A 25,133-nucleotide genomic window follows, 5' to 3' on the forward strand; every position below is an offset into this window, starting at 1 on the left:
ACTGCTGAGAGCTCGGTGGCGGCACTAGAGCTTAGGGAGAATTTAAGTCTGCTGTTGCTCAGGGGCTTTTTTCACTAGAACCATACAAGGCTGTCTCTCAGAGAAGATGGATGGAGCCAGTAGGAGATCCACAAGCCCATTTCAGAGAAGCTGACTACAGACAGGGCTGAGGCTGTGTGCTTTCAATCACGGCGCCAGAGTTTCTTTTTCATCTTAGCGAGAGACTGGCACTTTTCGCTCTCCAGCTCTCCATCTTCTCCACTGCTCGGCATTCTGTTGCCCCTTTCCTATATAGCATAACTTAGTAGAACAGAATGTAGTGAGATAAAAACTGTTGCTTGGTTAGACAAGCCCGACGTTTGATGTTTGATGTCATAATTTAATTCAGCCTAATGAAGTTAGTTGCTATTATTAATTATTCGTTATTAGTTAATATTGGGTTGCCAATTGTAATGTTTTTTCAACAATTGCTACAAAACGAACACATCTGTGGGCGGAACTTGAAAGGTCCACCTAACAGAATGAGCCAATCAGAACAGAGAACATTGTTAACTTAGACAATGCAGAAATTTGGGCTGGCAGTCTGAACATTGCCTTTAAAAAGGTCCAAACTGTATGGATGTCTAGACGACTGGGCCAAAGCATCTCTAAAGCATCATGCAGGTCTTGTGGGGTGTCCCCCATATGCATTGGTCAGTACCTACCAAAAGTGCTCCAAGGAAGGACAAACAGTGAACTACCAGGGTGGTTCAGGGTCATGGGTGCCCAAGACACATTGATGTGATCCATGGAGGCCCCACCTTACAACTAACAAGACTTAAAAGGATCTGCTGCTAATGTTTTGGTGTTGGATACCCCAAGACATTTTCGGAGGTCTTGTTGAGTCCATGCCCCAATATGTTGTTTTTGACCTACACATAATTAAGCAGGTGGTTTAAATGGTATGGCTGATGGGCGTATATCCTGAAAGCCCAGTAACAAAAATTGCCTGTTTAATTCTTGGGGAAAAATAGAGGTCGAAAACACACACATACCACAGTTCAGGCTCTGATTATTTACAATCATCTATACTTCCACAGAGCCATTTCCAGGCACGAACAAATTCCTGTGATAGGTGTGTAGTGAAGCACCTTCTTACCAATATGAACGTTGGCAGAGAACTGATAAATTCCAGTGATGGGCGCTGTAAAGCGGCCAGTGGACTGATCCATCCCCGTCCCTCTGAGGAAGGCACCTTTGGCAGGAGGCTGGAGGTAAGAGACAAGTGCGAATTATTGAGAGACGCAATGAACGCCAGACACCAAACAACCGGTTCCTACTTCTGGATCTATGAAATGGAAGCTGCTTAGCCCTAAAAATCCCGAACAGTTGCGCTTCAGAAAACTCCAGAGAACTTTTCAGAGAAGGTTAAATATGTTGAGAATATTGAGGAGCATATAAAAGTCTTTGAGTAGCATTCCAAGCTATGAAATGAAAGTTTAAAAGTAAAAAGTTTAATACTCCACAATTTAATAACCCCCACATACACTGTTACAAAATAAATCGTGTGTTTTCTTTTTTTTCCGGGTCTGGTTTGGGAGCACATAACGGTTAAATGTTCAGAAATATGTCGAGATCTGCCAAGAAGCGTCCGATTCTGTTTTTGATCAGCACTGTATGGGGCAGTCATGCCAGGCCACATTATTCTGCATTACGCCTTCAGAATTCACAGAGGCTTTCAGAACTTCTACTCACAGTGATTTTGCAACATGCATTAACACACACACACACACACACACAAACACTCCAGTACTGCTACACTGAAAGTTGTTTTTTCAGACATTGATGTAAAGGCAAATTGAAATTACAAGCCATTTAATTGTCTATTTAAACGCTCAAAAAGCTTAGGGCCTGTCGGCAGGCCAAAGGTGTTATTATAAACGTCTACTACCGAAGAATAGCTCCACCAGTTTGCACAGACGTCCCTGTAGTTACTGAGTAATACACCTTGGTGTGTGGTAAGCCTTAGAGTGTTAAGGGGTTAATGGGGGTGATGCAGTGCTGCTATGTGTAGCTGTTTTTTGTATCTTTAGTGCTCTAATTATCTGTACAGTGAGGACAGGGAGGGACCCCCTCAGGATTTAAATGGGCTATGTGTAACAAAATGTAGCTTTTATTCATTTATTTATTTTGGTAGAGTCGCATCACTTACTGCTCATATTGTGAAAAGGGTGGCATTAGCAGCAAGCAATTAGTGGCTTAAGATAGACACACTTAGCTATTGAATAAATGCTACTGGCTAGCTATATTAAGCAGCTAATTGCTTGCTGCTAATGCCATTAAAAAAAAACACCACCAAAATATATCAATGGAAAAAATCCCCCATGAATGTGTTTTTTATGTATGATTTTATAATGTCTTTACATATTATTAATGCCTCTTTTGTCCCTGTGTAGCTAATGCAACTCTATTTAAAAAATGACACAACACCACCAAAATACATAAATGAAAAAAAATCCCCTGTGAATGTCTTTTTTACTCCTTCATTTGATAATGTCTATATATTACCAATGCCCCTCTTTTCTCTGTGTAACTACTGAATAAATACTGGCTAGCTATCTTAAGCAGCTAATTGCCTGCTGCTAATGCCATCCTATAAAACAAATGATGCAGCGCTACCAAATTAAATAAATGAATAAAACCTCCCTTGAATGTCTTTTTTACTTCTTCATTTGTATATAATGTCTTTATATATTAATAATGCCCATCTTGTCCCTGTGTAGCTATTGAATAAACTAAAGCTATTAAATATATGAAGAAGATGGGAATTTTCCCATGAACATGCCGATCCTCCTCCACTAGTGGCATAACCAGCAAACTGATTGGCTCTTTTTGTTAAAGACTGGGACTTTATCCATTAACAGACGCCATGTTGAGACCTCCCATTAATATCCTTACCACGAAAGGTGAGCCTTATAGTATCGGCAATTATTTTGGATTTTATTGTTACCATTGAATAACAGTACCTCATTTCCTGTGAACCTACTTTTTGGAGGAAGGAACTGACAGTATTAAAGCATGTTCAGTATGAGTTTTGTGTAAAAAGTGTTGTATAAATGCAATAGAAGACTCAAGGTCATGTGTTATCGCAAATAACATCACAGATGTGATGATCTACGGCTCTCCCCTTCGGCTCGTGCTTGCGACCTAAGCACAGCTGTGATGTTATTTGGGATAACACACTCCCTCTTGTATTTCATTGCTTAAATATAGAATAATTACCTTTACTAATTAGTGAATTAGTTCTATAAAGAACTGCTCAAGAACCTTTTTTTAACAGTGTTATGAAGTTTTATGAGTCTGGCCCGCTATCTATTCATTCTAAGCAATGTATTCATATGCAGATACATCCCACATACAATATTTATTACTGTCTGTCATTCTTTTGCAACATGAATGACTAGAACCTGATATTTACAGTGGCATATTTCTCCCAACTAACCTTCACTTTAGAATAAGATCATAATTTCTTCACTATGCAATTCATAACACTGTTCCAGGAAGGCCCATATTTCATGAAATCATGCACCTTTAAACTTTTTCTTTGGAGTGAACAGAGAGATGCTTGGCACTGCAGCTTTTGGAGATCTTCGCAGATCTTGTCTACATTCATCAAAGGCCTATTTTTCCATTCCTGCTAAAGGGGCCACTTCACAAATCACAACGTTTTTCTTCCCCCTCCTCGCTCTCCACATATGCCAGCGTCTGGTTCCTCCATGCCAGCCTCGTCAGAATGTCACAGGGCATAGCTCTTCCTTGAAACGGCGTGCTGTTTCAAACAGCGGCTATTTTTACCCCCTCGCTGCTTTCTAGTCCAAGTCCCAGACAGAGTACCTTTTGTATGAAGCCGAAAAAAGCAATGTGGCACATTTGAAAGGGGAGATATTTTGCAGGGTGCCCAGTATTGGTCCTGCCTGGATGATTTCGAGCTGGGTATTCAGAGACGTCTCATCCCTGACTGGATGGCAAGAGCCAATAATGCAGCTTGCCCTGAAAGCTCTGCTCTAGATTGTGCTGTCATGGTAGAACCACCAACCTTCAGCAGGCATCCTTTAAAGGGTCCATATCATTTTCCTCCTTATTTGGAAACTTATGTTTTAAAAACCAGAACATTTACATATACCCACCAATTCAGCCTCCAGCAGTTTATCCCCACCCATTCACTCTGAAGTTCTAAGGTGGGTTTTAGCCCAGACTGCTTTGAACAAAGGTAAAGCCCAACATACAGCAGCCAATCTGTACAGACCTCATTTGCCATAAATCAGTCTTATAACAAGCTGATAATTTAAAACACTTAATGAGACTCTTGAAAGACACTGACGCATAATTATTACTGCCTTAGTAACCATTTGGACCTGCAGGGGTCTGCAAAGGATATACTTTTAAACCAGCAAAAATGACGGACAATTTTGCATGCTTCCTTTTAAATTCACTGAGGTGGTGTACAGAGGCAAAGTTACAAAAATTGGTTCACAGTCCAAATACTTATGGACCTGACTGCATGTGAAATCATGCAACCTCTTTCTTTGGAGTAAACAGAGAGATGCTTGGAACTGCAGCTTTTGGAGATCTTCGCAGATCTTGACAAAAATTGGTTCACAGTCCAAATACTTTTGGACCTGACTGCATATGAGCAAAAAGAACCTCACATGCAAGTTAAGAAGACACATATGCCAATTAAGAAGCCACACAGAAGCCGAGATATATTTGAGAACCTTTGTTTCTCGGAGCGTAGTTCTCATGTCGACATACAAGGCCTCAATTTGGAAAGCCTTGAGCGAAGCCAAGGAAATTCAGTATTCTTTAAAACTGTCACCATGAGGACATGGCTGCACTGCTCGCAGCCAAGAGGAACCTGGCCCAAAGTAAGCCAAATGAAATCCTTTTCCAAAGACTGGAATCTGTGCTGGCAGTGGTTTAACCTGCTGCATGAAAAAGGAGTCACCCACATTTGCACTTTGCCAGAGCAATCAAGTCCAATGACTGTCTCGATATTTCTCTGTTTTTAAAATGGGAGACCATCAGACCTGACGCTTCATTTACCTGCTCTCTGCTCTCCGTTTGTACGCCGATCGATTTACTCTCTGTGCTTCCCTCCATGCTGGGCACGCAACAAAAACAAGAGCTTTAGCACACCTGCTTTTGTTTTCATGCATGTGTGCGTTTCATGGCGTTCAAGATTAAAAGAGAATATCTCGACGTGATGTGCAAGCGACCACAGCTCTCGCAGTGAGGTAATGCAGATGGGGATGATAGGCAATAAAACAGTGGCTGGAGAGAACAATGAAGAAGGAAAAACACCCAGGATGATGAAAGACTGCTGTGAACAGATAGAAATACTGGAAAAACACTATTGCCTACTCACAGTGTTGTCATTAGAGGCTTCATCTTTAGATGTATGGGCTCGGCAAGCGCGCAGTAGATTTATTTTCGGACATCTCCGCTGAGCAATAGCGCAGAAAGATCGCTGTATTTATTATTTATCTAGGGCCGCACGCCACCTCCCAAAAAATATTCATCCATTTAAAAGCTTTTGATCAAGCAGAACTAATAGATTCCCCTGAGGAGGATGTCTTCGTTGACGCATAACTCCTAGGGCCCGGCTCACGCTCATGCAACTAGACGAGACAAGTCTTTAGAGAGTTTTGTCAGGCTGCACTTTTTGAGTACTGGAACCAAGTGTCCACATCCAAGCAATGGTTATAGAGTCTTAAGATTTATAATGAGGCCTTTAAGGTTCTAAACCTTCTAAAACCTTCTAAAACCCAAAGCATTTAAGCAATGCCATAGTAGAACATCTCTCTTTCCATAAGAGCCCATGTTTAGTCTCATAGAGATATGAATAACCTGTAAACTGGCAAAGAACCTTTACATGAAGTGAAGATTCTTTAGACCTTTAGGTTCTAAAGGTTCTACCCACTCACACATGGTTCTTGAAGGAGCTAAAGGTGTTTTCTTTGGCACTGCTCCATGTAAACCATTTGAAGAGTTTCCTCCAGCTGGGGAGTTTTCCTTTTTGCCGGACCGCCTAGCAGTGGCAATTCCACTTACTGCTTGGCTGAGTGAGCGACTGACGAACCTTGTTGAAGTGTGCATCTGCAAGAACTGCCTCTTTTTTGCCTAGACTTTTACTTGTACTGATGGTCGGAAGACTATGTTAATTTCCAATGGCTTTAAAGGCATTCTGAATGAATCTGCTCCAAAATTACTCTCAAGAAACTCAAGTTACAAGTGCTCAAGTTGCAGGTGCTCAATCCAGTCCAATCAAAATGAGCCTTATGAAGATGATTAAATAATAAAGACTTGCCTATGATACCAAACATATTAACTTGCACTGGCTTACTGATCTCCTCATAACTTTAATGAATGTTTTGATCTGAAATGGCATACATGATGGGTGGTCTCTGACTTTTTCCCTGTACTGTAACTGGAGAAGGTGCTGTTCTGTCTCCTTGGTCCACATTTCTGACGTGTAATGCTTAATAATCGGTTAGGCGAACAAAATGATGAAGATCAAGCAACAAACTTGGGCCTTAGCCTGTTTAAACTGCAACGTTCATAAAACTGGTTCCAAAATAATTGCATTCATGAACTGAATTCTGTGTTTTATCATTTCCAGTTTATGTATTAACACCACTTAAGTGTGGTTAAACCACTGTGATGTACTGTAATGGTGTATTGTGGCTTACAGCTTTATCAAAACACTCTACACTCACTGTCTGGAAGTTCTGCAGCTCCATCAGCGTCTTCTTTTCCACCACCACTGGGCCTCTGAGCTTGCAGTGGAAGGCCTCCTCGATCCTCCGGTAGGAGACCATGCCCTCCAGAGCCAGAAGAGTCGTGGGCAGCTGGCTGGACCCGACAGACTTGTCCACTGAAGCCCTCCTTTCTGTGGCCTCTGACAGGGCACAGCACAAATACATGCATCACTGTCTTAAAGCATTAGCCATCACTTAACTCCTAATCTGTCAAAAGCAAATGTTTACTTGTTGTTAGGAGGGAATGTGTGAAGGAGAAAGAGATGGAAAATTCCAGAGAGTCCATCAGGAAAAGTTGGTTAGGTTAGGGGGTTTGAATGCACCAGGGAGAATTTCTTAATAAATATTTATTAATAAATGTTTTTTTTAAATAAATGTACCATTCTGGAGCAATAACACCCTTCCATGACAACTCAAATAACCATTTGAATGCTTGGTTCCAAACTTATTCTTGATGTCTGAAAACCTTTTTACTGCGCTATTTAGAACTTATTTATTTGAAGCTAAGCCCTATTCTACATTGGTGATGATACACTAATGACTTTCATAGAGACGTTCTGGTGTATGTGTTTGTGAGAGCTCACCTTTGATCATCTCTTTAAACTCCTGCAACAGAACCTCTTGAGTGACCTCTGCTCCGGGGGACCCTGGAGGACCCTGGGGCCCTGGGGGGCCAGGAGGTCCTGGAGGTCCTGGCTGAAACACAACACAGCTTCAATTTCAGGCTCTAATCTCTGGCTCACATGCCATACTTTACAAACGTTCACACCTTCAAACTACAGCTGCAGGTTGCAAACCTGAATATGCTGGAATTGTTCTTTTTTTTTTCTTTACATTGACCTAGGGCTGGGATGGATAATACTCAAGTGGATTTTCACATCATGTCCTAACAGCAAGCAAGCTCTAAACCTAGCAGCAAACAGGTCCAGATGTGAGCTACAAACTGTGAATGTATGTGTTGTGTATTTGTTTTATTTAATTTAAAATGTTAGCTACACAATATGAGTTTCTTTTAGTAGATATCAGCATAATAGTAATTAAAATTAAAATAGTAAACTAGTAATTTTACAACAATACTTACTCAGAAATTAATAGTTATATTGTCACTGTCACACAAAAAAACCTGTATCTCCTGCCTTTTCACTTAATAGGAATCTGGGAGTTGATTCTTACATTGTGTCAAAATTTCATGATGAATGGACCAATGAAAATGCTCCACAATGATTTAAAATAAAATCTTTTGTGTCACAGCAACAATATTAACTACTTTTCGAAGTAAAGTACTGATGTACATACTTGGTAAGTAGGTAGTAATTACTACACAAAAAAATAAATTAAACTTTACAAGAAGAATTATGTAGACAATTCATTTTAATTACCACATATTAATGATTAACTTCTGATTAAGTATTGTTGTACATACCTCATAGTGTTAAGAAAACGTACTATGCACTTACTAAGTATATGTGTATCATTTGTACTACAAGTACTACGTATTTACCACAAACTTCTTCTTAAGTATCATTGTACCTGGTAGTTTTTATATAATATATATTTATATAATACATTTTATATAAAAAAATACTAGTACTTACTGTTTACTTAAATAATAAGTGTTTACCATGAAATACAATAAAGTTGTACCGGATCTTCTTCAAGCTCTAACAAAATGTCACATTCATGATTGTGATAATAACTTATCCACTTTTGTGTGATATATTCACCCGGTAATCATACTAATTACTTAACACACAGTTGTTTTTAATCTATTTTACAGTTAAACAGGCAGTTAGCTCTCTCCGCTAAGCACATGCAGCTTTCCAGTGGCATTGAATTAGCAGCAGAGGTGGCAAGTAAGAAAGTATGTATAGTACATATAAGTACATTTTCAAGGTATTTGTACTTTACTTGAGTAATTCTGTAACTTAAAATGAAACAGAATTAAACTAAACAAACTCTGTGAGTTCTGCTGAACCATGGTGTTCAAAGCAATTTTTAAAACTGGAGTATTTGTACTTTTACTTGAGTATGGGACTTGTATGTACTTCATCCACCTCAGGTTAGCAGTAGTTTGCAAATATACAGTGAGTATAGCTCAGAGGAAGCACATGCTAGCCTTTATCCTCCAAGTAATATCATTTTTAAGGGTGTTATTGAGAACGGGAAACCCTGACGAGTATTCAAACCTGTAAAATGTCAATCAGACAAGGCATTTAGGTCATCCACGTATCCATGTACACTTCACAATACTAGTAGCTCATAGTGTTCATTTATTGTATCTTTGTGGCTTTCTTATAAACAAAAAAATCTGTTAAAATGCTTGTAGGTTGCAGTGTGTTAAAGCCAGCCTCTGCATTAAATGGCGATTCAATCAACACTGCAAAAGAGTCCTAGGGCGTATAAATGAGTAGACTAGATATCAAATCTAAAGTGTGTGACAGTGAGTGAGATTGGTCATATGTACCAGTGGTCGCTTCCGTTTCCTGCACTTTCCTGGGAAGTTGCCCACAGGTCTTTTGACAAAGTCCATCCAGGATCCATGGGGGTCTACTCTGTGACCTTCAGTAACCTACAAAAAACAACAGTAATCACTGAACTGAATAGAATTTGCATTCATGCTGGTTTTGGCGTTCGAATCGAGTTCTTCTTGATTAGACGTTCAGAATTCACTGTTCTCCTCATGCATTTCTATTCTCATTTTCATCTTCAATGAGCCTTTGAAAACAGCACTAATTATGCGATTTATCAGACGTGTTAGCCTGAAACCGTGCTCCAATTGGCAGCGGGTGCAAAGTATTGTACATACGTAAAACTAAGTCCAGTGAGTCATAATTTCTGATTACAAAGCCTTACTGGAAAATCTTGCCTAAAGATACTATTAAATGCTGCCAGACATCAAGGCAGGTCTCTCACTCTCTCTCCTTCCTCCTCCATCGCAGTACAGGAATGGATTTTGTGGCATGCTTTGCTACCCCCTGCCAAATGAATTCGCTCCAGTGACGTCTTGAAGACCTCACCCTTTGTTTGTAGTACCCTTGGTTTGTAGTACTACAAACAAAGGGTACTACAACAAGACTTACCTATGAAAATTAAGAACACAAACACAGCAGTTCCCCAAAATCTACTGGGCTGAGGCAGTTTACTACAACTGCATTAAAAGTTGCAGGCCAGCACCTTTAGATGTTATAAGTCACACTGGAAAAGGAGTCTGCTGTTCTGGCCTCGTCCTTTTAGTAAACATCGAGGAGCTGAGGCTCATTTTTCAGAGGGAGCCTGTTCACTTACACAGAGGTTATCGAATATGCAATCTTGAGAATTCTGAAATAATTCATGCACTTTGGCAACGGCTGGAGCGCTCCAAATCCCAACCTGGACCGGCTTCAGTGATCATCAATCAAAAAATGGCTCTCATTTCTTGGACAATTCTCCAAATGTGGCTATTTTTGCAATGGTAGCTTTTTTTGGGATTGCTTGATTGCAGGCAAAATGTGCTACAGTACACTCTAAACACACTGTACACTATAAACAGAGGTGCCAAAAGGGTGCTCTGGAGCAATGCCATAGACAAGCCACTTTTGGTTCCCTAAAGCAGTGGCTCTTAAATATGATGGTCTACAGTTTGGCGGAATCCTTATGTACTGCAAGTTGGAATGGAGAAAAACCCTACATAAGCCTCTCGTGACATAAATCTACGTAAACATTTACTGTACAGAGGCTCATTCTAACAAGGGCCCATGATCACAAAGGCTGCTTTTGTCAATTTTGATGGCATTCATGCCAGGAAGTGTTATGACAACTGACGCTTGGAATAATCCTTTATAAATATTTACCTAGATTTATATTGCAGTTGTCATGAAAGGTTTACATAGGTGTTGTGTAGCCTTATGAAAACTGCTGCCCTTCAGTAAAGTGTTACCCAAAATGTGCTTTTATAAAATGACAGCAAACCTGATTTGAACCCTACCCACACTCTTAGAAATAAAGGTACTACAAAGAGTTGTTTAAGAGATGCCACAGAAGAACCACATGTAACATGTAATTAAGAGGAATGTTTAAAAGGTTTTCACGCTATTTTACAAACAAAGTGTTTCAGCCCATTGTAGCACTTTCATTTTAGGAATCTGAGAAAATATTTAATCTCTTTGTTCTGTACCAATACCAGTGACACAGTATCACTTTATTTGGGTGGTTCATTATAGATGCCTTGTAGATGGACAATATACAAAAATCCTATTTCAAACATAAAGGTGAAAGTTATGTCAGTTTAGAAATGTATATTTATGTAATTGTAGACGATCCCTTTCAGAAACTAAGAGATGTAATTTGTAGACCGTCCCTTTCAGAAACCATGAGACAGAATTTGTAGACGTTCCCTTTCAGGAACTAAGTAAACTAATTTGTAGACGATCCCTTTCAGAAACTAGGAGATGTAATTTGTAGACGGCCCCTTTCAGAAACTACAAGACATAATTTGTATACTCAATGTAAATGACTGTCTATTGAATGTAACCCTTCATCTAAGCCTAACCCTAACCTTAACCACACCCTTGAATCAACCCTAAATCCTAACCCCAACCTTAACGCAAACCTCAAATCTAACCCTAACATAACCCTAAAAGGGCAAGGTTATGGTTCAGATTAGGCTTAGGTGTAGGGATACATTCAATAGACGGTCATTTCCATTCAGTGTAGCGTATTCCGCTGCCTTTAATAGACATTCAGTTGAATGTTAGTTGAAGATCAGGTGAGCATCTACGAGGCATGTACAAAGGACCATCCAAGTAAAGTGTTACCAAATGTTGAACGTTGGACAAATGAACATCCAACCTAAATCAACCACTTCAACCTCTGAAGCAGCTTCATTCTCAGACTGTAGGCTTCTCATAGGTGTTGTGTAATCACTGTACTTAGTCAGAAGATGCTGGATGGCAACCAGCGTTGGGTGACTCAAAACAAATAATATGCACTGTCGCTAGTTGAATGGCTTGGAATGAAGCCGTTAACACCTCTGTCCGAAGAGCTGTTGACATTTTATTGAAGGAAAACGTAGCGCTGCATGAATTCCAATAACCACAAATATGACTTGAATCTCCTTGCGCCCATCCCTAAACGTCAAGCCACTGCGGTGGAGATAGAAGTGGAGATACGGAAGAGCCGTGGAGGTGAGTGAGCTGTCTGAAATGGAATTTGTTTAGCTTTGGCAGCGGCGGGACTTGGATCACTTATCTGTTAAACTAACATGCCGCTTTTCTTCACAGAAAGATTTCGCCTCTCTTTTTATGTGGCAACAAAGTAACCCCTTGTTTTTTTATTTTCCCTGTATTCCAGACTGAAAGGGGGCACATGTTTTTGGCTGTGAGACTTTTTCCCCCCTTCTTCTCCTTTTTTTTGTGACAGCAGACAAAATAAACAACTTAACTAGCATGCATATCAAGTTACGCCATGCTTTCCTCACCATAACATACAAGCGGAAGGACCAAAAGTGTTGCTTTCTAACATGGTAACAGTTGATTACAGTTGATTAAACCAAATAGCAGTGCCGATGACAGTAGCTGGAGGCCTGCTTTAGCCTTACGGGGTAAGCAGTTCCTCACTCAAGCTCAGTAGCTTCTACAAAGGTCCAGTGGCCAATGAGTTTGTCAACACCTTCGCTAAACCACTTTGAAATATATGAGAATCCTCCATAACCACTGTGGCTGAACAGAATCAAATGGTGCATGAGGAGACCCCATAATTCTGTCAAAGCAGGGATTAACTCGCAGCGAGATGAAGCCTATGAGTTTCAGAGAACTTTGCAGAGGCACAACACAGCCCTATTCACAGCAACGGACTTGGACCACCTTGTGTTCTTTTCACTGTCGCTACAGTGCGAATCAGCCGGGCTACAGCCTGAGGGAACGAATAAACTCATCACTGCCGTGTCAGGGAACAGGCCGTGGATTGTGAGCACGTAATTAAACAAACCGTGATGTAGCCTTCCACGACCTTCCCTCCAAACCAATCATGTATTTATGTCTTGTTTGAAGCAGCATCCATATGGCGGCCTTTGTAAACAGAAAGGCTGATCAAGGTTGAGTAGTAATGTAGTAGCATGTTTAGTCATTCAGGCAGGAGACAATACAGAATACATACAACTGTATTCTGTGACAGTTACTGAGAAAATATTGATAAGTATTCAGGTTATAGGTACATTATTGGCCTACATGCCTTGTATATATGAGTTCTTTCGGTTTTCTGTGTGTAATTGTGTCATTTATCATTATTTGTACCAAACATCTTCCACTACAGAGAGCTAAAATATCATCTACAAATTATATTGCTTGCTTTCTAAAAACGGTCTACAGATTACTTTACCTGCTTTCCCAAAGGAACCATGTTCAAATTAGTTTAGTCAAATTAGTCACTTAGTTTCTGAAAGGGAAAGTCTACAAATTACACTGCATGGTGTACAAAAGGGATCGTCTACATATTATGTCTCGTAGTTTCTGAAAAGGGCCGTCAACAAATTATGTCTCTTACTTGCTGAAAGGTATCATCTTCAAATTATACTGCTTGGTGTACTGAAAGTGATCATCTACAAATTATGGCTCCTACTTTCTGGAAGGAATTGTCTACAAATTACATTACTTGGTGTACTGAAAGGGACCGTCAACAAATTATGTCTCTTACTTGCTGAAAGGGATCGTCTTTAAATTGTACTGCTTGGTGTACTGAAAGGAATAATCTACACATCATGTCTCTTAGTTTCTGAAAAAGACCATATACAAATTATGTTTTTTAGTTTCTGAAAAGCACTGTCTATAAATTATGTCTCTTACTTTCTGAAAGGGATTTTCTACAAATAACATTACTTGCTTCCTGAAAGTGACCATCTACAAATGATGTCTCTTACTTTCTGAAAAAGACTGTTAACATAAATTATTTTTCTTACTTTCTAAAAGAGATCATCTAAAAAGTTATCTCAAAGGAACTGTGTATGAATTATGTCACTTTGTTTCTGTAAGGGACTTTCTGCAAATGACACTGCTAGGTTTTTAAAAGGGACAGTCTACAAATTATATTATCTGCTTTCTAAAAGGGACCAACTACCATTTACACTGCCTGGCTTCTGAAAGGGATCGCTTACAAATGACATCCCTTGGTCAATGAATTTGACCTATTTCAGTGATCATAAATATAAATTCCTAAACTGACATAACTTTCGCCTTTATGTTTGAAATATGTTTTTCATATATTGCCCATTTATAGATGTTGCTATATATGTATTTATGTGTATATATGAGAGCTATATATACCAAAGACAAGACTAGAACCCTTAGAAAGGAAGGGCGACAAACTAAACACAGGTGGAAACAGCGATGATAAGACAGGAGGAAAGGAACAGGAAACTGTAATATCACTTTCAATTTCCTAAAAAAATGTTATGCATCATTTACACAGAACACATATATGCATTATTTGTAAAACATGATCATCGTGTAATGTTTCATATAGTAATGATAAGTAGTAATAATAATTAATTAATAATTAATTAATTTCAAATAACCATATTTGTTTATGATTAGTATAATAATAAAAAAACACCATTCTACCTATTATAATAATGGTGATACCCAGTAATACCCAGTAATCTGTACCAGTATAGTCCTCCCACACCCCCTTTCCCCCACCCCCAACCTTGGAGGCGATATCCAGTGTGGAAAAAGCTTCAAATTAGGTGAATATTTTGAGGAATAGCCGTGACGGTTCATGTCCAAGAGCTTGTATTTCAGCATAACCCCACCCACATGTTTTTACAGAGCCAGTTTTTTTGTCCTCTGATGATTTCGGTGTGTGGTTGTTAAAATAACGGTGCCTTTTGAGGCGAGGCTGCCAAGTGCTCCATTATGGCTCATGAAAAAGAAAAAGCCAAGCAAACCACCTAGACATGGAGACACTGTGAGCGCTGGTGGGAAGAAAAGAATTTCACCCACTAATGTATGCCTCCTACTGAACCAATCTATGGTGGATGAAAGAAAAGCACAAACCTCCTTAATTTATTAGTGCATGAATAAAACAATGGCAGCGGTGCCTGTTTTATTTACGATATTGGAAACCAGTGGTTTTGCCTAAACCACAGAACTAACAAAGTTAAACCAATCAGCGCTGGCTATAAGATAAGCAATGGCTAATTAGCAAAGGTATGACATACACCTACGTCTACACATCTGTAATTATGAAGTAATTTGACTGCAACATTTACCTAGCCACAGAAAAACTGCTTGTCATTGCCTGTGCTGCCTTTGGTTTGGGGTTTTACAAGAAAAAACCCTGCTGTGTAACTTAGGTTCTGTATTGCTCTGAAAACATCTTGGCACGCTTTTAGCGAGCAAAGGAGCGAGCTGGCAACTCTGCATCTGCCTGTTTGTGCAACTTTCTCTTCTCAACCTTTTCTCTTCTAACAACTTGTGCTTTTAATACATCGCCATGTATTAAAATGCAATGCATAATTATTATCCGCGCTTTTTTACTGTGCGGCCCTGAGTGGGGTTAATAGAATGTAATTTGTGAGTTTTGCATGGCTTTAGAACAGTGAACTTGGATCTGAAAACAAAAAGAAAAGTCCTTCACGAAGTTCTACTGCATGATATTTGCTTAACATTTAAAGGAAATTTGAAAATTAGCTTATTTTGAGCAACAAAAAGTCGGAGAAACAGTTAGCAGAGGCAGCGTGCCACAGCAAACATAAACAGAGCCATAAAACTCTGGCCTTGTAGCCACTATCAACAGCCATGCAGCACTTCACCACCGAGAGTCTTAATGATTGCGTAGGCTTGATTTCTGTGCCATTACTGTGAGCTTGGTTATGATAACATAATATAACTCAAGCTATTTTTTGCCACGACTATGCATTAGGTTTAATATTTTCCGCAGCGTTGCATTTACTGACAGGCGCGTAGGCCGAACCCTGAAGCCTATAATTAGGCCTGTGCACGCAAACTAGACTAAATATCACATAAATACTACACAGAGCCTTTACAAGTTGTCATATTCCCAAACTGACTGCCGTTCCTCCAAACGACATTCGTGTTTTCCGTTTACTCGCTTTGGCTTTTAAGGTGTGGAGCAGCAAAGTTAAATATCTTTATTGTCATTATATTATACCACCACAAAGCTGATCTCCTTGCATATCCCAGCTTGGAAATGCCGGGGTCAGAGAGCAGAATAGCCATGCTATCACACCTCTAGAGCAGAGAAGGGTAAGGGCCTTGTTTAAGGGCCTAAAAGTGCCAGCTTAGCAGACAGGCTATTGAACCCACAACTTTGTAATGAATAACCCAGGACTCAAACCTCTCTCTGCCCCAGAAGGTTGCTGCTTGGCTTTCTGGACTGAATCGGCCTTCTCAAGGTCATAGAGCAACACCCAAAGCACGATTGACTTTCGGACTGCACAGGTGGGTACAGCATATGTTGAACCAAGTGGATGCACTTTAACTCCTTAAACCATGTAGCCCACATTTCCTCACTGTTATAACTACGTAGCTGTTATAAATAACATCAATTTCATGAGTCCTAAAATAGAACCCTGTGGGACTCCACAAGATATGCCAAATCAAACTGTTAATAGGAGTTAATAAGCTCTGCCTCGAAAATGCTGTTTGTTTCATTCATTCGTACATGTTCCCTCCATGTCTCTCAGCACGTTCAGCATCTCCTCCACTCCAGCACCTCTCACTAGTGAGGCAGAATGATGAAGCAAAATTATGGAATGCAGTGGTGGGTAGTAATTAGCTATGCAGTACATTGGAGGTCCGCAAGGCCATGAAAGTGACCTAAACACACTAGTTTGTAGCCTGACTGGTGCTGCTCAACTTAAAACCCAACCCAAACCTGCTGAACTGAACGTAGCTTATAACTTTAACAGACAGACAGAAAGAAAGAGAGAGAGAGAGAGAGAGAGAGAGAGAGAGAGAGAGAGCATGTGTGCAAAGAAGACACAGAGAGAGAGCGAAAGCAAGTGTCCCCAGTCTAAAGTGGCATTCCTAGTGATGCCACAGCCAACCGTAACTGGAGAGCATAATTGGCTCTCAGTGCTGGTAGCATCATGTGATAGGGGAGTCCTAGCTACTTGGTGGGACCCAAAAATGCTGTGCATGGTTTTTAGTGTTTTTTAGGAAAGTGATATTTAGTCAGCCCTGTCAGGCCTGGGTGGGGTAGCAGACCTCCAATGTAGCATTTGTCCTTTTGTTTTACACTACTAATACAATAAAAGCATTGCTTTATTAAGGCAAGGCATTTTTTGGGAAATGTAAACATACAAACATTGAAACAGAAATATGATTATTTAAGCATGTTTTCCTCCCAGCGTGTTTTCTGCCTGGCAATGCCGCATTGAAAAGAGGTGATGGCTAGCTTTGCATATATTGGAGGACCCTTTTAATGTGGGCAAGCTAAAGAGGTTAGCATCCACATTAGCTTGGGATATGAAATAAGAAACAAAGCAAAGAGAAAGAATAAGGAATTCACCTTTTAACATGCTCAAGAACATGATAATATTATAGTAATAGTAATATGACTTGTCCTTCACCCATCCCTGGAATTTACTTTAGTATTTCAGTATTTTACAATTCAGCTTATTTAACTTGATGCTTCTTTCACTCCTACTCCATTGTTTGAGCAGTTGCCTGGGCTTCTTTTACTACAAATTTAAGAAACAATGAAACAATGCTATGTAGTCTAAGGCGGTTCTACCCACCTCTGAAGGCATGTTCCCATCGTCATTTCTTTTTTACGACTTGGCGGACAGATTTACGGCTGCGATTACGCGCTCGCATTCACGCCACGCCTCCTGTGCCGTCCATGCAATTAAGCTTTCTGTTAGCGAACCATTATGAGCCTTCGGATGCCGGCGCGGAGATACAAACGAGAAATGATCATTTGGCGCCATATCAAGCAGCAGGGCTCCTTTCAAAGGCCATCATTTAACAGGTAACAGACCTGGAGTAGTGTTCATTATAGAGGTACTCATTATTTTGTAATTCCTGAGCTCTGATAACAAGCTAATACACTCCAAATGGACGATAGATAGGCCCGCAGATCTTTTTTCCCCCTCTTTTTTTCTTTCTTTGTGTGTATGCTGAATATTTGTTTGGCAGTTACCATAAAGTTCCTTTCATCACGTTCTTACGTACACAGTGAAGCAGGCAGTTAACTGCTGTGTTATTACTCGAGGGGAAAGTTGGAAAGCCGCCCATTAGGCCCGCAGGTCATTAAAGCAGTGACAACAGAGACGGCTGTATCTCATTTACACTGTGATGTAGCACGCGCTTTCACAAAAGGCGCCAACTCGCACCGCCGAATCGCTTAGAACTTTCCACAATCGGGGTCTGAGCGAACGCAGCGGGGCCCCTGTGTTGTTTTGAAAATCTCAGCAGTGTAAACATTGTATAGATATAGCTTTTTTTTTTTACCGTGTACGAGAAGCACGCATTCCTTGCTAGTGAAGACATGTGAGGAGGATAAGCCACAAGGCCTATTATGAGATTCTGCAGAATTACCCTGCCCTCCTCCTTTACACAAGGCCTGACAAGAAGCTGATTGGAGCATCACACCTGCTTTTTGTGCCCAAATTACAGTGTTGAGATGTCGTTTTTGTGCGGGAGCTCGTTTTTCACCCCCTCTTTATCTGTGGTAGGTCAAATGGACAGTTTATTGTAGCATGATGACTTTGATGCCTTCTGTGAGAGATCTTACCATGGTTTTTCACAGTGTTTTTGCGAACCAGCAACCAGAGGGTTGTGGGTTCATATTCCTGACTAAGTACCCTTGTGCTGTGCTGGTCCCACACCACCCCAACAAAATAAAGGTGCTTCAAAGGGTCGTTGCCATAGAGCGATGCCATAGAACCATATATGAGCGTGAAGAACCTTTTAAAGCTCTAAAGAACCTTTATTTGAACTGAAGGTTCTCTACCAGTTTAAATGTGTTTCATACTCACAGATCTCTGTGACAAAGAGGGGTTTGTCTATGACATCATTTCAAGTGCCTTCATTTTAAGAATTGGGGATCGTTAAGCAGCAACATGACAAATTTCCTTGGCAACCCAATTTTCCTCTCCAATTTTAGATTACCCATTAGACTACCAATTACCCAACCCACTCCTTAGTACTCTCCCCCTATTACATTTAATCCTCACAAAACTGGGAGGGTGAGCACTGACACAAGCGCAAACAGCCACTGCTTCTTTTCAAACTGCCACCAATGCAATGCCACTGGCAACCAATGAGCTCAGAGGAAAGCACCAGCCACCCAGCTCTGATGCATCAGCTTGCAGATACCCATGCTGGCCAGGATCACACTGAAGTGATGTGGGGAGACAGAGCAAGCCATCTTTCCATCCTGAGAGAACAAGGCTACTTGTGCTCCCTCGCTCTCCGGCTGCTGATAGCAGGCAGCATGACCTGGAATTTGAACCAGCGATCCTCAAGCGATAGTGCCAGTGCCTTAGTCCACCAGAGTCATAACTAGGCTTATTATAAGCAACCTTGGTTGCACTGGTTTAGTGGTTTAGCTTCAGTATCAGACTGATTTCCTAAATACCAATTATGTCTAGTCCTGAACTGAACAGCATTCTGAAAGGACATTCTCCACTGACAGGAAAACCAAGTCCAGGGCTAGGCTTAAACCCTGTTCGGCCCATAATGATTATTGTCATGTACCAGCATTTAACCCAACAACCCACAGAAAAAAGCGTCACCCCACAAACCTCACCACTACAAATCCACTAATACATTAATGCACAGCTCTAAGCATAAGCTCTACATTTAAGTATGTACTGTAATAATAAAGCCTAAACGTACAGCCTAAAGTAAGACTGGTGTTGAAAAACATGACCAGCACATGATAAGTCTCAGGGCTAGATGGGATTTTTATTTTATTCAACAATTGCTAATTATTAAAATAACTGAATTATATCTAAACTATGCAGATTATGCTTTTGCCTCTGGTGCAGTTCACATATGAACCCTGTGTGGGGCAAAGAACAAGCAGTAAAAAAGATGAGACAAATTAAAACTGATAATCACTTTAACCTAACCTGAGATGATAAGAAGTTTAAGGACTCTGCATTTCCTACATTAATGCTATTTTTGAGCCCTGAAAACAATCCTCGTCCCCATAACCCTGCATGTCAGCTAAACCCCAAGTCCGCAGCCCAGGTGACGCTCCTTGGCAGCGACACAATCTGGCATAACACAGGGTCTTAGTGTGATTATGTCATTACTCTCTGATCGCATGGGACAAGATGAAAAGAATGTAAGCAAGAAGGGGGGGGGGGTAGCTAATCCTCCTCAAGGTGTCCTCTTTCAAGACCCTTTCTGTTGGGGCTTTGCGAGGGGGAGTGAGGCTGAGGGGGTAGGGGGCGCACCGCCCCTATCGAATGTCCCAGACACAGCGGAGTCAGGCTGGCCCGGGAATGACAGAATCAATGGGCTGGGAAAGAGCTCTGCCAAGGGACTTTAAATATCTCCCCACCTAAACTTTCCCAGGAATTACATCATGGCAGCTTGCCTGTGCCGGACCACGGCAAGAGGAAGAGTACGAAAAGAAGAAGAAGAAGAAGAAAGAAAGGGCACTAATGTCAATAAAGCTGCTACTGCTAATAATATTAAAATAGTAGAGTCTTAGAAGAAGCAGAGGAAGAAGTGCAAGAAGGTGGTCACAGAGATGAATACACAGGGACTGGTCAAAAGAAAATAATACAGAAGACCCAGTTGGGTGCTGCCGAAACTGGACATGGTATCTGCCCTAAGGTCACCTACCGTAGCTTCTGATTTCACACAGCCAACCAAGTCAAATAAAGATGGTAGTCACAAGGGAGGCCTCCAGGTTCCCAACCTATATTCCTTGAACTGCTGAAGTGGCACACTGTACAACGTAAACAGCTCCTTGTCTCTGACGGCTGGTTTAAAAAAGAGACAGTGGTTGTTGTGACGAAGCCTACTGAGACAGTCTAACCGTGAATTGTGTTGTCGGTGCGGTGGTGGGGAGGCCAAGAGATTTGTTTGAGAATGCCAGCACAATGGGTGGGCCGGCCGAGAGACAAATGTTCCAATGGAAACCCCTATATCTAAACAATAGCAGAGCAATAAATAAACACAGGCTTGAAATAGCAAAACATTTGTCATGGTGGAGCCTGAGGGCATGTATGCATACTTGCATTCAAATTCAGCCACTGCAAGTGGGCGCCCCATGCTGAATAACATTAACCAAGAACCTCGTCCAAATACATTGACGCTGATTCAGGCAAAGCATCTTACATACTCACTTTTGAGAGAAAAGAAAACAAACGGATGGATTATTCTAAGCAAATGCAAGGCGTAGCCACATCCGAAAACTTGCTGATGCCCTGGCGGTTTAAGCGATAAACAAGCCCACCTTGGCCTCACTCTCAAGGAGGCCGAAGAGGAGTCCACCCGCTGCGATTGCTAATTGATGCATTGATCACACTCACAAAGTGCACATTCCTCACATAGCTGACCTATTCATGCATTTTGACCTTCACACATTATAGTCTGTTCTCTCTCTCTCTCTCACTCTCTCTCACTTTCTCTCTCTTTCTCTTCTCTCCTCTCTTGTCTGGGCAGGGCACACCTGCTCCAACAAGGCTGAGAGCTAGGCATTGCCCAATCAAGCACTTCTGTCATGGTCTGAATCCATGGAAATGTTCTTAAGTGATTCTTCACCACAAGTAAGTTGGAGAAAAGGATGAGATCTTTCCACCAAACCTGAGCCAAAACCTCCAAGAACTGTGATGGTCAAATACAATCAGATAGAGGCCTGTCTTGTCTGAGAAGTTGTCAGGCTGTCGTTGCTTATGAGAGTTTCAGCATTCTCACATGATTTCCAGCATTGTGAGGAACAATGCAGTCAACTGGTGTTAAGGACTCCTTATACATGACCAGCAAATGAGATGTCTTATAATCTTGATTTTCCATGTTTTACTAACATTCTCTTTGTCTGTCAAATATCTATATATGTTCATAATCATGTCTCTTATCCAAGTATTCAGAACTGTGTAAAAGTCTTAGGCAGTCATGTGTTTAGCTCAGCAGTAGTGTGTTGTATCCATTAAAGGTATTGATATTGGTTTAGTTGCTGATTTCCAGAACTCCAGGGAATTCCAGCAACGGTATGGATTTGTTCAGTTCCATCAGCTCACCTGATTCATTATAATGAAATTGGATTATTTACTTCATTAATTGATCTGTATATTTGTATTCATTCTGTTTAAAAAAAAAAAGTAAAAGCTTACAGCCCAGATGAAAAGCTTTACCTACCATTTTCAGAAGCCCTAGATTGCCTCAGATTGCCTTACTCAATCTGTTGTTTCCACATCCTAAGGCAGAGTGGTTCCTAAACCCTGTCCTAGGGCAGTGGTTCCCAGCTGTGGTCCTGGCCTACTACCTTTGCTTTACAAGTGTTGGTGTTCTCCTTACTGTACCTGATCCGAGTATGCTGCCAATTAACATTAATAGCATTGAAAGGTCTGAAATGTTTGGTTGACAGGGGTGCTCCACGGCCAGGGTTGGGAACCACTGCCCTAAGGCATTCCAGCAGCCATAAAGGAAGGTGTGAGATTGTCAAAAGAATAAAGTTAGAACCGTTACCTTTGTGCCCTCTTCCAGCTCCTCGCTGTTGGAGAGCGTGGTGTTGAATGCCTCGGTGTGCTGTGGGGTCACCTCCTTCGGCCTCTTCCGCACCTTCTTTGCCTGGGCTCCTTCCGGGAAGGCTCCCTGGCTCCAAAGCACCACCGCCAGCACACTCAGCAGCCAGAGGCGCATCTTCAGCTCCCCAACCAGCCCCCCGCAGGACACCCAAAGCTTTCGTTTCCCAGGTACCAGCCTATTTCCGTGTGGCAGATGATGACCACTCTCCCAGATGATCACGAGACAACAGCTGGAGTTTCTGCTGCCTAAATGAGGTGCCTTGCCTTAGTAAACCAAAATAGTGCTAGAGACTGGCACTTTGGTTTAAGGACTCCTGCAAAGAGAAGGAAGAAAGCTGATGACTGATGGATGTTCCGGTTTAGTCAGCAGAGTTCAGCAAGGTCTTAGGGTCCGTTTTAGCAGGTCAGCTGTGCGGCTTACTCGACTGTGAAAAACATCAAGTGGAGAAGTCCCGGGGAGTGACAGATCGCGGCTGGTCTGACAGCAAATAAACCCATTAGTGAGATTTTTCACGCTTCCTGCCCCATGGGGTGGGGGGTGGGGGTACCACAGGGCGCCTGCAGGGGAGGGGCTGGGGATGAGGCCGACGAAGGAGGGGGCAAGAGCTCAGTGGGTACTCAGATTCCCTTGCTCTCAGGTACTCAGATTCCCTTGCCGTTTCTTTGGCTCCTCGCCTGCTTTGGGGTCACGCAGAGTCTCTCTGGAGCTGCGGTCAGGGATGCAGATGAGCTGAGGGTTCTCTGGCAAGCGGCGCACAGCCCTTTGCCCATCTGTCTTCTTGTCCGAATCCTTCCGGACACTGAGGTGCAAAAAAAAAAAAAAAAAAAAACAGAAACAGAAGCCCTTAGGGAGTTGGAAGTTGGGAGCTGGTCCAGTTGTCTTAGCCTTTGGCCTTCTTCTTTTGGGTTTAGTTCCTCGCAGTGGAAAAACGAGTCTGCTGCAGCCACCTCTGACAATATCGCCAACTTCGGAGAGGAGAGGCACTTGACGATGGTGACTGTGATGATTTCTTCGACCCTCTTAGGCGCAGCCACTTGTGCGTTCAACTCAGCAGCCCCTACGTCAACAGCCAAGTCTGCCGGGGTGACAAAACCACAAGCACACTCGCCTCTGAGTGCAGCCTCTGTCTGGACTGCGTGGTGGGTCCTGCCTGCTCTACGCCTGCTTGTTTCGACACACTTGCTTTTTCCACTCTCGCGCACTCCTACACTCCCGCTCCCAAACTCCCTGACTACAGCTTACAGGAGGGCTCACAGCAGAGTTTATCACACACACACACACAGTCTCCCCCCTTTCCCTCTCTCTCTCTCTCTCTCACTCTCTCTCTCTCACAGTTCTCCCTCTCTTTCTCCTCCCTCTGTCTTCTGATTCCTCTGGCCTCCCTTTTCTTCATCAGTAAAATTGGCAGCCCCACCGGGCTGCTCAGTCCTGTTTTATCTCACAAATGAAATGTTCAAGTGAGAGCTCAAAGGAGTGCTCCTTGGCAGACTCCAGAGGATGTGTGTATGTGTTCTATTCTATTCCAGACTAGTGCTTACATACATGTGTCCTAAAGCCTCAGAGGATTTGAACTACTCGTAAATAAAAAAAAAAAAAAAAGCATCAGACGCAGTTTTTGTGCGAAGCCACAAGTTGTGATTTCTCCAAGTGGCTGAAGCCACTTTTACAAGGAGTCCCCCAAATGATCTGCTGCCTTGAACTCAGTCACTGAGCGATCACACTTAACACACATTAGCACAGAGCCCTAGACACATTCTTCTTGTCACAAGCACTATTTTCTCTATTAGCTTTGTTTAATATGTTCCTCCCAGGGACACAGTTTATTCAAGAAACACGAATAAAGTTCACTGAGTCTTGAAAAAGGTAAACCGTGTCAGAGCCTATACGTCTCGGATGACTTCAGAGGTTTCTATGCTGAAAATAAATGTATGTAATAGACGGTAAAGGCTTGTAACACCACTGGCTGGTTTCCTAGTCCCAGATTAGATAAGGCTCAGGGCTACATTAAATATGCTTCAGTCAAAGAGCAGATAAAGACTAAATAATCACATTCTTAACAAATGTTTGTACTGTGGTGTGAAAGCATATCATTATATTAGCGTATGTTAGTCATTACCATCAAATAATGTCTATATAAGGAGCTCATATGTGCAGACTCTCCCTCTCTCCAAAATCAACAAAATCAACAAAACGTGATTTACTGAAAAGCACAGAGAATAATGTTTATTTGGTGGCCCAGATGTGTTGAAGGCTGGTGTAAACTTCAAAGTTGAGCATGAATATGGCTCTGGTTAGGAAACATCAGTGCTCTTAGTCCTCCCTCTGGTGGATAAGACTAAATAACACACTCAGTTTGATTACAGGTCCATGACAATACATGAGGTAAAGCTGTAAAGACATGGCAGACTGAGGCTCAATTCCCCACCCAGACAAGTTTTACTTTTAATCAAATATGTTTTTGCACTGTACTTTTACTTTTACTTAGACATACTTACATTTCTTCAAGGGTTGCAATGTCTACAACACAAATATAGTCATTTACTTTACTATCCAAAAGCATCAGCGCAACATACAGATAGGGGTGCAACAACTAATGGACGTAGTCGACTAAATTAGCTGGAAACTGGTG

General features: G+C 41.5%; 1 protein-coding gene across 7 annotated transcripts in view; it reads right to left on the reverse strand.

Annotated features, from left to right (window-relative positions):
• c1qtnf12 (C1q and TNF related 12) overlaps window positions 1–25,133 on the reverse strand; it is a 60,581-nt gene that overhangs the window by 4,910 nt on the left and 30,538 nt on the right. For 6 of the 7 annotated variants that reach the window (XM_072656410.1, XM_072656414.1, XM_072656409.1 and 3 more), the window contains 6 exons: window positions 25,000–25,021; window positions 22,445–23,579; window positions 9,262–9,366; window positions 7,382–7,493; window positions 6,756–6,937; window positions 1,139–1,247 (listed from right to left, as the gene is read on the reverse strand). In XM_072656410.1, coding sequence (XP_072512511.1) covers window positions 1,139–1,247; window positions 6,756–6,937; window positions 7,382–7,493; window positions 9,262–9,366; window positions 22,445–22,618 — 682 coding nt within the window. In that variant the 5' untranslated portion in view covers window positions 22,619–23,579; window positions 25,000–25,021. The remainder of the gene's footprint in view (window positions 1–1,138; window positions 1,248–6,755; window positions 6,938–7,381; window positions 7,494–9,261; window positions 9,367–22,444; window positions 23,580–24,999; window positions 25,022–25,133) is intronic. The other variant, XM_072656412.1, reaches the window with a different exon arrangement.

The sequence above is a fragment of the Salminus brasiliensis genome, chromosome 14 (assembly GCF_030463535.1).
Source record: "Salminus brasiliensis chromosome 14, fSalBra1.hap2, whole genome shotgun sequence".
Lineage (NCBI taxonomy): Eukaryota > Metazoa > Chordata > Actinopteri > Characiformes > Bryconidae > Salminus > Salminus brasiliensis.